The sequence below is a fragment of the Eleutherodactylus coqui genome, chromosome 5 (genome assembly GCF_035609145.1).
Source record: "Eleutherodactylus coqui strain aEleCoq1 chromosome 5, aEleCoq1.hap1, whole genome shotgun sequence".
NCBI lineage: Eukaryota > Metazoa > Chordata > Amphibia > Anura > Eleutherodactylidae > Eleutherodactylus > Eleutherodactylus coqui.
In genome coordinates, this window is record NC_089841.1 from 264,597,546 (window position 1) to 264,611,397 (window position 13,852).

The 13,852-nt window shown below is 49.5% G+C and overlaps 1 protein-coding gene across 1 annotated transcript in view; it reads left to right on the forward strand.

The window, feature by feature from the left end:
* Positions 1-13,852, forward strand: part of LOC136628971 (calcium and integrin-binding family member 3-like) — a 208,066-nt gene that overhangs the window by 15,850 nt on the left and 178,364 nt on the right. The window contains exon 2 of the mRNA XM_066605044.1: positions 8,840-8,874. Coding sequence (XP_066461141.1) covers positions 8,840-8,874 — 35 coding nt within the window. The remainder of the gene's footprint in view (positions 1-8,839; positions 8,875-13,852) is intronic.

Sequence of the window (13,852 nt, forward strand, 5' to 3'; positions counted from 1 at the left end):
ACATCGAGAGAACGACGGGGAAGAGTAGTATAAAGCTTACATTCCCAGACTGCACGGGTGATCTACCTCACCCCGCCCCCCCGTGTTGCTCCTCTGGTCGTCCTTGGATACGACAAATCTTCTCCTCTTCTGGTCGGGCCGGCTCCAGGTCTTGATGGGACGGGGACGCGCTTCTTCTGCTCCGCGCATGCGCAGTAGATCTTCTGCCAGGATCGCGCGCTGCTTCAGGAAGCCCAGGTCTGCCTGCAGGGGATGCGCGGCAGCTGAATCATCAGCTGAAAGGTAAGAATTTGAGTGGAAAAGGGGGAGTGTCGGGCTCTCACTGGTCGGAAGGGGGGGGGGGGTGCCGGGCTCGCACTGGTCAGGGGAAGGGGGCAGGTGCATGCATGTCACTTGGCACGAGGGGGGCAGCATTACACCTGTCTGGGGGGTGGAGATGCCATGGCTGTCACTGGTCCTGCGGGTGGTGAGGAGGGTGTTCTTACACATAGACTTGTCGCCGGGGGTGCTGTTACATAGACTTTTTGCAGTGGGAGTGCTGTCACATAGACTTTTGGCCGTAGGGTGCCGACACATAGACTTTTGGCCGTGGGATGCCGACACATAGACTTTTGGCCGTGGGGTGCCGACACATAGACTTTTGGCCGTCGGGTGCTGACACATAGACTTTTGGCCGTTGGGTGCTGACACATAGACTTTTGGCCGTTGGGTGCCGACACATAGACTTTTGGCCGTGTGGTGCCGCCACATAGACTTTTGGCCGTGGGGTGCCGACACATAGATTCTTGCCGGGGTCGGGGCGCTGTCACATAGACTTGTCGTGGTGGGTGTGCTGTCACATAGACTTGTTGCTGTGGAGTATCCTGTCACATAAACTGGTCACTGTGGAGTGTCCTGTCACATAGACTTGTCGCTGTGGAGTGTCCTGTCACATAGACTTGTCGCTGTGGAGTGTCCTGTCACATAGACTTGTTGCTGTGGTGTGTCCTGTCATATAAACTTGTCGCTGTGGAGTGTCCTGTTACATAGACTTGTCACTGTGGAGTGTGCTGTCACATAGACTTGTCGCTGTGGAGTGTCCTGTCACATAGACTTGTCGCGGTGGAGTGTCCTGTCACATAGACTTGTCGCGGTGGAGTGTGCTGTCACATAGACTTCTTGCCCAGGGTCGGGGTGCTCTCACATAGACTTGTCGCGGTGGGGTGTGCTATCACATAGACTTGAAACTGTTGGGTGCTGTCACATAGACATGTAACTGTTGGGTGCTGTCACATAGATTTCTTGCCATGGGTCGGGGTGCTGTCACATAGACTTGTCGCAGTCGGGTGTGCTGTCACATAGACTTGTAACTGTTGGGTGCTGTCACGTAGACATATAACTGTTGGCTGCTGTCACATAGATTTCTTGCCATGGGTCGGGGTGCTGTCACATAGACTTGTCGCAGTCGGGGGTGTGCTGTCACATAGACTTGTAACTGTTAGGTGCTGTCACATAGACATGTAACTGTTGGGTGCTGTCACATAGACTTCTTGCCAGGGATCAGGGTGCTCTCACATAGACTTATCATTGTGGAGTGTCCTGTCACATAGACTTGTCGCTGTGGAGTGCTGTCACATAGACTTGTCACTGTTGGGTGCTGTCACATAGACTTTTTGCCGGGGTCGGGGTGCTGTCACACAGACTTGCCGGGTCAGGGTGCTGTCACATAGACTTGTCGTGGTGGAGTGTGCTGTCACATAGACTTGTCGTGGTGGGGTGTGCTGTCACATAGACTTGTCACTGTTGGGTGCTGTCACATAGACTTCTTGCCGGGGTCAGGGTGCTCTCACATAGACTTGTCGCGGTTGGGTGTGCTATCACATAGACTCTTCACTGTTGGGTGCTGACACATAGACTTCTTGCCGGAGGTCGGGGTGCTGTCACATAGACTTGTCACAGTGGGGTGTGCTGTCACATAGACTTGTCGCGATGGAGTGTGTTGTCACTTAGACTTGTCACAGTGGGGTGTGCTGTCACATAGACTTGTCGCGGTGGGGTGTGCTGTCACATAGACTGGTCGCGGTGGGGTGTCCTGTCACATAGACTGGTCGCGGTGGGGTGTCCTGTCACATAGACTGGTCGCGGTGGGGTGTCCTGTCACATAGACTGGTCGCTGTGGAGTGTCTTGTCAAATAGACTTTTCACTGTGTAGTGTCCTGTCACATAGACTTTTCGCGGTGGAGTGTGCTGTCACATAGACTTGTCGCAGTCGGGTGTGCTGTCACATAGACTTGTCACTGTTGGGTGCTGTCACATAGACTTCTTGCCGGAGTCGGGGTGCTGTCACATAGACTTGTCACGGGGGGGGGGGGGGGGGTGTGCAGTCACATAGAGATGTCACAGCAGAGTGTGCTGTCACATTGACTTCTTGCCGGGGATCGGGGGTGCTCTCACATAGACTTGTCGCGGTGGAGTGTCCTGTCACATAGACTTGTCGCTGTAGAGTGTGCTGTCACATGGACTTGTTGCGGTGGGGTGTGCTGTCACATAGACTTGTAACTGTTGGGTGCTGTCACATAGACTTCTTGCCGGGGTTGGGGTGCAGTCACATAGACTTGTCGCTGTGGAGTATCCTGTCACATTGACTTCTTGCTGGGGATCGGGGTGCTCTCACATAGACTTGTCGCGGTGGAGTGTCCTGTCACATAGACTTGTCGCTGTGGAGTGTGCTGTCACATGGACTTGTTGCAGTGGGGTGTGCTGTCACATAGACTTGTAACTGTTGGGTGCTGTCACATAGACTTCTTGCCGGGGTTGGGGTGCAGTCACATAGACTTGTCGCTGTGGACTATCCTGTCACATTGACTTCTTGCCGGGGATCAGGGTGCTCTCACATAGACTTGTCGCGGTGGAGTGTCCTGTCACATAGACTTGTCGCTGTAGAGTGTGCTGTCACATGGACTTGTTGCGGTGGGGTGTGCTGTCACATAGACTTGTAACTGTTGGGTGCTGTCACATAGACTTCTTGCCAGGGGTCAGGGTGCTCTCACATAGACTTGTCGCGGTGGAGTGTCCTGTCACATAGACTTGTCGCTGTAGAGTGTGCTGTCACATGGACTTGTCGCTGTGGAGTGTGCTGTCACATAGACTTGTCGCAGTCGGGTGTGCTGTCACATAGACTTGTCACTGTTGGATGCTGTCACATAGACTTCTTGCCGGAGTCGGGGTGCTGTCACATAGACTTGTCACAAGGGTTAACACAGCAGAGTTTGGAGGTTTTCTCTGATCTCTGCTGTAAGAGCTGGTGCCCGGCTATCCTCTGACAGCCAAGCACCAGCTCTCCCTGCCACAGAGACCATCAGCTTGCTTCTGACAAGCCGATGGTCTCTATGGCAACCTGTAAACAAAGCAGTGCAGGAGTTTTGCATTCAGAAGCGGGAGATTGCTGGCAGATCGTCAATATCTTCCAGCTTCTGTTTTTCAAAGTCCTGAACTGTTTTATGAGGGACTGTGCAGGCAGAGCACAATGCCACAGCTTGTGGCATTGTGCTCTGCAGCTTCCATAGTGATACATAGCCCGGAAATCTTCTGGGCTATATCTCTATGGGCAGTGGAGCTCCTCCCGGAAAATTTCCGGGAGTGCACCTCAAGGGGTTAATGGTGAACATATATGATGTTCTAATTTCAGAGCAATATAGAGACTTAATAAGCTGTAGAGTGTGCTGTCACATGGACTTCTTGCCGGGGATCGGGGTGCTCTCACATAGAATTGTCGCGGTGGAGTGTCCTGTCACATAGACTTGTCGCTGTGGAGTGTGCTGTCACATGGACTTATTGCGGTGGGGTGTGCTGTCACATAGACTTGTAACTGTTGGATGCTGTCACATAGACTTCTTGCCGGGGTTGGGGTGCAGTCACATAGACTTGTCGCTGTGGAGTATCCTGTCACATTGACTTCTTGCCGGGGATCGGGGTGCTCTCACATAGACTTGTCGCGGTGGAGTGTCCTGTCACATAGACTTGTCGCTGTAGAGTGTGCTGTCACATGGACTTGTTGCGGTGGGGTGTGCTGTCACATAGACTTGTAACTGTTGGGTGCTGTCACATAGACTTCTTGCCAGGGGCCAGGGTGCTGTCACATAGACTTGTCATGGTGGGGTGTGCTGTCACATAAACTTGTCGCTGTGGAGTATCCTGTCACATAGACTTGTCGCTGTGGAGTGTGCTGTCACATAGACTTGTCGTGGTGGGGTGTGTTGTCACATAGGCTTGTCACGGAGGAGTGGGCTGTCACATAGACTTGTCGCGGTGGGGTGTGCTGTCACATAGACTTGTCGCAGTCGGGTGTGCTGTCACATAGACTTGTCACTGTTGGGTGCTGTCACATACACTTCTTGCCGGAGTCGGGGTTCTGTCACATAGACTTGTCACGGGGGGGGGGGGGGGGTGCAGTCACATAGAGTTGTCGCAGTGGAGTGTGCTGTCACATTGACTTCTTGCCGGGGATCGGGGTGCTCTCACATAGACTTGTCGCGGTGGAGTGTCCTGTCACATAGACTTGTCGCTGTGGAGTGTGCTGTCACATGGACTTGTTGCGGTGGGGTGTGCTGTCACATAGACTTGTAACTGTTGGGTGCTGTCACATAGACTTCTTGCCAGGGGTTGGGGTGCTGTCACATAGACTTGTCATGGTGGGGTGTGCTGTCACATAGACTTGTTGCTGTGGAGTGTCCTGTCACATAGACTTGTCGCTGTGGAGTGTGCTGTCACATAGACTTGTCGTGGTGGGGTGTGCTGTCACATAGGCTTGTCACGAAGGAGTGGGCTGTCACATAGACTTGTCGCGGTGGGGTGTGCTGTCACATAGGCTTGTCACGAAGGAGTGGGCTGTCACATAGACTTGTCGCGGTGGGGTGTGCTGTCACATAGACTTGTTGCGGTGGAGTACTGACGGCTAGTCGCCGCCGGGGGTCGGGGTGCTGACAGTAAGTCGCCGCCGGGTGTTGGGGTGCTGACAACTAGGAGGCACGGGCGTCGGGGTGCTGACAACTAGTCACCGCCGGGGGAGGGGTGCTGACAACTAGTTGCCACCGGGGGTCAGGGTGCTGACAGCTAGTTGCTGCGCAGGGGGAGGGGGGGCTCGGGGTGCTGACAGCTAGTCGCCGTCAGGGTTGGGGTGCTGACTACTAGTCGCCACTGGGGGGGGGGTCGAGGTGCTGAGAGCTAGTCGCCGCCGGGGGTCAGGGTGCTGACAGCTAGTCCCTGCCAGGGTGCTGACAACTAGTCGCTGCTGGGGGAAGGGTGCTGACAACTAGTCACCGCTGGGGGTCGGAGTGCTGACAGTAAATCGCCGCTGGGCGTCGGGGTGCTGACAACTAGTCGCCGCCGGGCGAGGGGTGCTGACAACTAGTCGCTGCCGGGGGAGGGGTGCTGACAAGTAGTCACCGCCGGATGAGGGGTGCTGACAAGTAGTTGGCGCCAGGGGTCGGGGTGCTGACAACTAGTCGCTGCCGGGGGAGGGGTGCTGACAGCTAGTCACCGCTGGGGGTCGGAGTGCTGACAGTAAATCGCCGCTGGGCGTCGGGGTGCTGACAACTAGTTGCCGCCGGGGGAGGGGTGCTGACAACTAGTCGCTGCCGGGGGAGGGGTGCTGACAAGTAGTCACCGCCGAATGAGGGGTGCTGACAAGTAGTCGGCGCCAGGGGTCGTGGTGCTGACAGCTAGTCACCACCGAGGGTCGGGGTGCTGAAAACTAGTCGCCGCCGGGGGAGGGGTGCTGACAAGTAGTCGCCGCCGGTGGTCAGGGTGCTGACTACTAGTTGCCGCCAGGGGAGGGGTGCTGACAACTAGTCGGGGTGCTGACAACTAGTCGCCGGCGGGTGAGGGGTGCTGACAACCAGTCACCTCCGGTAGAGGGGTGCTGACAACTAGTCTCCGCCGACACCGGGGCTCGGGTGCTGACAGCTAGTCGCCACCAGGGCTTGGGTGCTGACAACTAGTCACCGCCGGGATGCTGACAACTAGTTGCCACCGGGGTCGGGGTGCTGACAACTAGTCGGGGTTCGGGTGCTGACTAGTAGTCGCCGGCAGGGTGCTGACAACTAGTCGCCACCGGGGTCGGGGAGCTGACAACCGGTCGGGGTCGGGGTGCTGACAACCACTCAGGGTCGGGGTGCTGACAACCACTCAGGGGAGGGGTGTTGACAACCACTCGGGGGAGGGGTGCTGACAACAACACGGGGGAGGGGGGGTCCGGGTCGAGGGGCTGTTTGTGTTACTTGTGGTCGGGGAAGGGTGGCTGTCAGCGGTACTTGTAGTGGGGGGCACCTGTTGAGTGGGTAGCCTAGTTTTACAGTGGGGGAGGGGGGGTTGCAGGAGAGTTCTCTCGGCTCTCCCCCGCCCCTCTCCATTCACTATACACAGTACTGCTGTTTACTCTCATGGTAGGATTTTATCCAGAACCATGAGTGTATAACAGACAGTCTCCTCTGGCCATGCCCCCTCTAAGTATAGTGTACAGCAGGGGGTCGGGGTGCTGGCAACTAGTGGCCACCGGGGTGCTGACAACTAGTGGCCACCGGGGTGCTGACAACTAGTGGCCACTGGGGGTCTGGGTGCTGACAACTAGTCGCCGCCGAGGGTGACGACAACCAGTCGCTGCCGGGGGTGCCGACAACCAGTCGGGGTGCTGACAACCAGTCGGGGTCGGGGTGCTAACAACTAGTCACTGCCGGGGGAGGGGTGCTGACAACTAGTCGCCACCGTGGGAGGGGTGCTTACAACCAGTCGGGGTCAGGGTGCTGACAACTGGTCGGGGTGCTGACAACCGGACGGGGTTGGAGTGCTGACAACCGGTCAGGGTGCTGACAACTAGTCGGGGTCGGGGTGCTGACAACCTGTTGGGGTCCTGGTGCTGACAACCAGTCGGGGTCGAGGGGGCTGACAACTTATTGCTGTCAGGGGAGGGGGGGGGCGGGGTCCCGGTCGGGGGGCTGTTTGTGTTACTTGTGCTGGGGGAAGGGTGATTGTCAGCATTACTTGTGGTGGGGGGCGCCTGTCAAGTGGGTAGCCTAGTTTCACAGTGAAGGGTGGGGGGGTGCGGGAGACTTCTCTCTCGGCTCTCCCCCGCCCCTCTCCATTCACTATACACAGTGCTGCTGTTTACTCGCATGGTAGGATTTTATCCAGAACCATGAGTGTATAACAGTCTCCCCTGGCCACGCCCCCTCTAAGTATAGTGTACAGCAGGGGGTGGGGCCTGGGTGGAGAGACTGTATCAATAGAGGAGGTCGTGTCATGGGCATGTCGTGGGCTTGTCGTGGTGGGGCTAGGACGGGAGCTGAGCGAGGCCAGGAAATCCTGCCTTTTCATGCCTCTTGCTGCCATCGGAGCGCGCACACAGAAGAGGGAGAGCGCAGAGCATTGTGGGAAGGTAGCACAGCAGCGCCATCTTTGAAAGCTGCATTGAACATCAGATTCTAAAGTAAGAAACTGACATTCCAGCTGATCTGCCTGCCGGTGTGGCCCCTGTATGCTGTGTGTTACCATGCTTACTGAAAGGGAAGCAGCATTTTTATAAAAAATTTTTACCCTGTGTGGCTTAGCTTATAGGGCTAAAATAAGACTGACTCCCTATAATGACAAATTGTACTCTGCAATGTCTGTATAAAAACGAATATTACAGATTATATACCTTGGTTTCCTAAATACCTTGTCATTACAGGAACTTGGAACACTGAGAGGCAGTACAAAATTATACAATATAATTAATGCAACGGAGGACAATGTGCGGCTACAAACAGACCTGGATAAACTGGGGGCTTGGGCAGAAAAATGGCAAATGAAGTTCAATGTTGATAAATGTAAGGTTATGCACATGGGCAGCAAGAATGGATGTTACCAATATTCAATTAATGGGGTACCGCTAGGGAAAAGGGAGATGGAAAAAGACCTGGGGGTACTAGTGGACTATAGACTAAACTGGAGTAACCAATGCCAGTCAGCTGCTGCAAAGGCAAATAAAGTTTTGGTATGCATTAAAAGAGGTATAGGGGTGAAGGATGAGAATATTATCCTCCCACTATATAAGGCACTTGTCAGGCCTCACATGGAATACTGCGTACAGTTCTGGTCACCGGTGCTCAGGAAAGATGTTACGGTGTTGGAGGGGGTTCAGAGAAGGGCAACTAAACTAATACATCGAATGACGGGACTGGAATACCCAGAGAGGCTATCAAAATTGGGATTATTCACCCTGGAAAAAAGAAGGTTAAGAGGCAACCAAATAACTATGTATAAGTACATGAGGGGACAATACAAGGATCTCTCCCAGGATCTGTTTATACCCAGGACTGCAACGGTAACAAGAGGACACCCGCTACGTTTAGAGGAAAGCAGGTTCCATCACCAACATAGAAAGGGGTTCTTTACTGTAAGAGCAGTTAGACTGTGGAACTCTCTGCCTGAGGACGTAGTGATGGCAAAATCCTTAGAGGAGTTTAAAAGGGGACTTGATGTCTTTCTAGAGTGGAAGGATATTATAGGTTATAAATCTTAGGTTAATTGTCAATCCGGGTATACAGGCAGGTAGGAACTATTAGGGGTTGATCCAGGGAACAGTCTGATTGCCATTAGGGAGTCGGGAAGGAATTTTTTCCCCAAAAGGGCTAATTGGCTTGTGCTCTTGGGGTTTTTTGCCTTCCTCTGGATCAACAAAACAGGAGGCTAGACAGGCTGGACTAGATGGACATTGTCTTCATTCAGCCTTACATACTATGTTACTATGTTAGTATAAACTCTTGATTTAATTTCAATACATTTCTGGATCTAATAAAAGTGATTATACAATATTTATTTTCAGGACTGTACTTTCTTCACAAGGAAGGAGATACTGAGGTAAGTCAGTAAATTTAACTCTATAGAGAGTAAAAAGCCATGTTGCCTAAATTCTAAACATTTATAACTTACGGTTTGTCCAGAGCCTAGTCAAGCAGCATGTATAACTTAACATAGGAATAACTTTTAATGCTTTCATTTATCCGAGTGATTCTGGGATTGTAATTTGTTTTGTTAGTAATTTTAAGACAATATGTGTGGTATTTATTTATTTTAAAAATCTGGATTTTACAGAGCATTTTTGGAAAATTCACACAGGGCGGATTTGCCGCGGAAACTCCATTTTTAAAAATTCCACTGTGGCCATGCTCTCCTCTATGGGAGCGTCGGCTGCAATGAAAAAGCGAGCGGCCAGGCTGCTTCAAAACCCGCAGCTAAGTTCCACGGGTTTTGAAGCAACGCTTTCCTGGCGGAAATCTCACGTTTTTTCAGAGCGGCCAAACTGCGAGATTTCCGCCGGGATTCCGGCGTGTAAGAACCCAGGCTAAAGATACTTGTGTCTAACACATTCATATCCTGGGAGCTTACTCAGAATTTCTTTTCTCTATACCTCTTCATATTTACATCTCTTTATTTCTTTATCTCCCTCTCTTCATATTTACATATTTTATTGTTCCTCTACTCACTGTCAAAGCTGCCTCTCTTTCTCTGTTACTATTTCGCTGATTTATCTTTCTTTTCTCTCTTTGTGTTGCTTCTGCTTGTTCAGCTTTCGCTGTTATTGCTGCTCTCTCCCTTTCTGCCACTTCTCTCTCCTGCCTGGCGCTTTCTTTTCTCTTACTCTTCTCTTTCTGGCGCTTCACTTTCTTGTCACTACTCTGCCTCCTGCGACCATTGTCCGGCTATTTACAGCCTCTGTCATATGACCAGTTTGTCTGCAGCCAATCACAACCTATTTGCTTGCTAGGCTACCTGCATCATCTGTGTAACTCAGATTAAACCCCTATGGGTCAATTATTATATTATCGGTCCCCATAGCTAAACAGCCCTATGTAGTGCCTTTTTGCAGGCCATTACATCTCCCCCTTGTTTGAGAACAGCCCTCCTCAGCAGTTTTTTTCTTCGAAGATAGAGCAGGTGGATGGCTAGAAAAACAAAATCACAAAATGCCTGTGAAATTAAAGTTAGCAAGGGATTTGAAGATGGACGGAACTACCTACTTCAAAAAAGCTATGGGGCCCCTACACATATTCTCCCCACAATCATCAAGTAATGCATTTCCGAAGTTTCCTAAACAGCAACATTATGCATAACAACATTTGGCATAATTGAATATTCTTGATACGATCCACCTGGTGGGAGCAAAAATTGGGGTTATGCAGGCATACAAATCAAAGATTTCACTCTTTATTCTTGATTCAGCTTCTTTAGAACCTTTGTTCTGCTAGTTGTAGTTGGAACAACAAACCTAACTAGGGTTCAGGCAGTCCCTCTAAGAACCCTGATAGACAGCCTTAATACCACTAGCTAAGGGTATTGTCCCCAGGTACAACTTGGGGTGCACAGTCCATAACATGTTGCTTGTTCTGGCTGTAACAAGTCATGAGAAACAGGATGTGGGAGATAATCAGGAACTGTGAACTGGGGTTAAGGAATCTCTGAATAGTTCTTCAGGGTACTAAAACTTGAATGTTACTAATAACTTTTTTTTTTTTTTAAACTTTGTCTTTATTGAACAGGTCATGACAAACACTTGGCATTACAGTGAATTTGTTGGGTATCTTCTCTTTACATGGATGTGCTGTCATAGCCTGCCTTTTTATATTATTTGTGTTAAACATAACAAACAAACATTAAAACAAGTAAATTACATACATTAATTCAAACTCTTGACCCATTATGACCATATATATTTTTTGGTCTGCTGACCTGTACCTTGAAGATCTTCAAAATCGTGGAGTCCTCACATGGCTACGGCACGACCTAGGTGTATCACCCTAAATGGGTATGTCCCCTGTTATCATTTGTTCCTGGAACCAACAAGTGTAATAGAAGCAGTCTCTCAGTTTGTCTTTTACCCTTTGTGGTAGTAATTGAATAAAGCTCCCCCATGTTTCAAAGAAAGCTTGTACCATCTTTTCCTTAAAAAGTGATGTCTCTGTCCAGTCCATCTGGAACAGGAACGCTAGTTTATCCAGAACAGCCTGAATGGGGGCCCTGTTGGTTGGATCCATGTTTGTAAGATGGCTTTCAGACCTGCCGCTGCTATGAAGTGTAATAGTCTCTTTACGCCTCTTGAGCACCGGTATGTTTCAGGGTCTAAGTAGCCAAATATTGCCCATGTTGGCTCTTGTGGGCAGAAATTTGTCAAGTGTGTTTTTGTATATTTGCTTATTCGTGTCCAGAAAGCCTGTATTACGGGGCATGTCCACAAGCTGTGATATAGGTTTGCATGAGGTGCCTGATATTTGAAGTATTTTGAATTGGCATAAGTTCCTATATGAAATCCCCTGCTTGGGGTTATGTATGACCTGTGGGCAATTTGTAGCCTCATCTTCAGAAACCTTGCCGATGGTAGGTATCTGTGTGCTGAGGTCAGTGATTGCATTATCAGTGTTGGGGTGAAGTCTGGGTTATCCAGGGCCCACTTTCCTATCCCCAGGTCTATGTCATCTTGCTCATGTTTCTTATTGCCCTATACAGCTTGGAGATCATGCCCCATGGTCCTGTTTTTTTAGTTATCCATGTGTCTCTGTGTCCAATCAAGTTCTCGGAGTTTTGGTATAAGTTCCGTGATGTAGTGCCTGACTTGTAGGTATGAGAACAATGGAATTTGGAGTTCAGGGTATTTTTGTTTCTTTTCATCATATGTCATTATACGTCGTTCCCTTTTGTGTAGTAGTTTTTCTATTGAATCTATTCCCTGAGCCTCCCATTCGGCAAAGATGTTGTAAGGGTTACCGTCCTGAAAGTTGGGGTTATTCATTAGTGACAGGTGTAATGATACTTGTGGTGAAGCTTGACTGTCTTTACGTAACTTGTTCCATGACTTCCAGGCCGTCAATATCAGGGGGTTCTTTTTGATTTTTCCTGAGAGTTCTGTATATGGGCTGTGGAGTATATTCTGGAGTCTTGTTGGGTCGGCCATTTCCTGCTCGAGAGATTTGTTTGTGAAATATGACTTGGAGTGGATCCAGCCGTGTATGATTTGCGCCTGTGCTGCTAGGTTATAGTCTCAGATGTTGGGTAGGTTGATTCCTCCGTTTTCTCTATGTTTGTTCAGTGTTTTGAATGCGATATGCGGTCTTTTTCCCCCCCAGATGAATTTCCTATATAGATACTTTATTTTTTTTACGTCTTTTAACTTTAGCAGTATGGGTAGTGAGTGTAAAATATATAATAGGCGTGGGAATTCTATCATTTTTATTAGGCTCGCCCTGCCCAGAAAAGAGATCGTGAAATTTTTCCACGTGTTCAGGGTTGCCTCTAGTTTTTTGATGTGGGGTTCTATGTTTGTGTTATATAGTTTAGAAGGGTTTCTTGTAATTTGTATCCCCAGGTATTGTATGGCGTGCATTTCCCATTTGAATGGATATTTCGTCGCCCATGAGGGTTTGGCCGGTCCTCTGAGGAGTTGGGCTTCTGTTTTGTCTAGGTTTATAGTGTATCCCGAGAGTTTACCAATTCTCTCGATGTTTTGTATTAAAGGTGTTAGTGTTTCCCTTGGGTTGTTTACCACCAAAAGAAGATCGTCTGCAAATGCTTCTGTCTTTATTTTTATGTCTCCGCAATTTGCTCCTGTGAAGAGTGATGTCTGTGTTAAGTATCTGAGTAATGGGTCAATTGATAAATTAAATAATAGCGGAGAGAGCGGGCAGCCCTGTCTAGCCCCTCTAAATAGATCTATTCTGGGGGTGTTGAGTCCATTTATTGTGAGGGTCGTGGTAGTGTTTGTGTGTGTTTTGTCTATGTAGTTCCTAAAGGTCTGTCCGAAGCCCCGTTTTTCCAGCAGTGTATTTAAGAATGGCCAGGCCATTTTGTCAAAAGCTTTTTCTGCGTCCAGACTTAGCAACATTGTCGGCTGGCTTTCAGGGTTTTGTGGTGTGACCGTCGCCGCTATGGCGGCTCTGATGTTTTTTATGGCACTTTGCCCTTGTGTAAAGCCTTTCTGTGCTGGGTCTAGTATGGAAGGAAGAATTTGCTGAAGTCTGTCGGCTAATATCTTGGATAGGAATTTGTAGTCGCAGTTCAGTAGTGCTATTGGCCTGTAGGATTTTGGGTCTGCCGTGTCCTTGTTTGGTTTGGGGAGCAGGATCATTCTGGAGTTTCCAAAATCTTCTGTTTGTATGTCGTTTGTGTATATTGTGTTGTAGAGTTGAGTCAGTATTGGCACGATGTCTATTGTTAATATTTTGTAGTATTCTGTCGTGAATCCGTCAGGGCCTGGTGTTTTTCCCCCTGGTGCCTTCGCTATTGCCTCCCGTACTTCTTCTTCCTGTATGTCGGCGTCTAGTAAGGATTTTTGTTCTTCAGTTAATTTTGGTAAGTTTACGGAGTCTAGGAAGTTGTTTAAGTCTTGTATGTCTGTTGGCTCTGCTCTGTATAGGTCTTCGAAATACTCTTGTAATATTTGGGCTATCTCGTCCTGTTTCGTTGTGAGGTTGTCTCCATTGTTGTGTCTTAAAGTCAGTATCGGTTTATGTGGTTGTCTTTGTTTTGTCAGGTTAGCTAGCAGACGTCCTGTCTTGTTTCCCCATCTGTAAAATTAGTTTTTTGTTAATTGGGTTTGCCAGTGTTCATGGGTGTGTACAAACGTGTTTAGTAGGTGTTTTGCTGTGGTGAAGGTTTGATACGAGTTATCGCTTCGTGAGTTCATATGTTCTTTTTGTGCTGTCAGAAGGGAGTGGTGTAGTGTATCGAATTCGGTTTGGAATTTTAACCTTCTGTGAGACAAATAGTTTATGACGTGTCCTCTCATTACTGCCTTTGAGGCTTGCCAAAATAGATTTATATTGTCTATGTGTGCCCTGTTGTCATC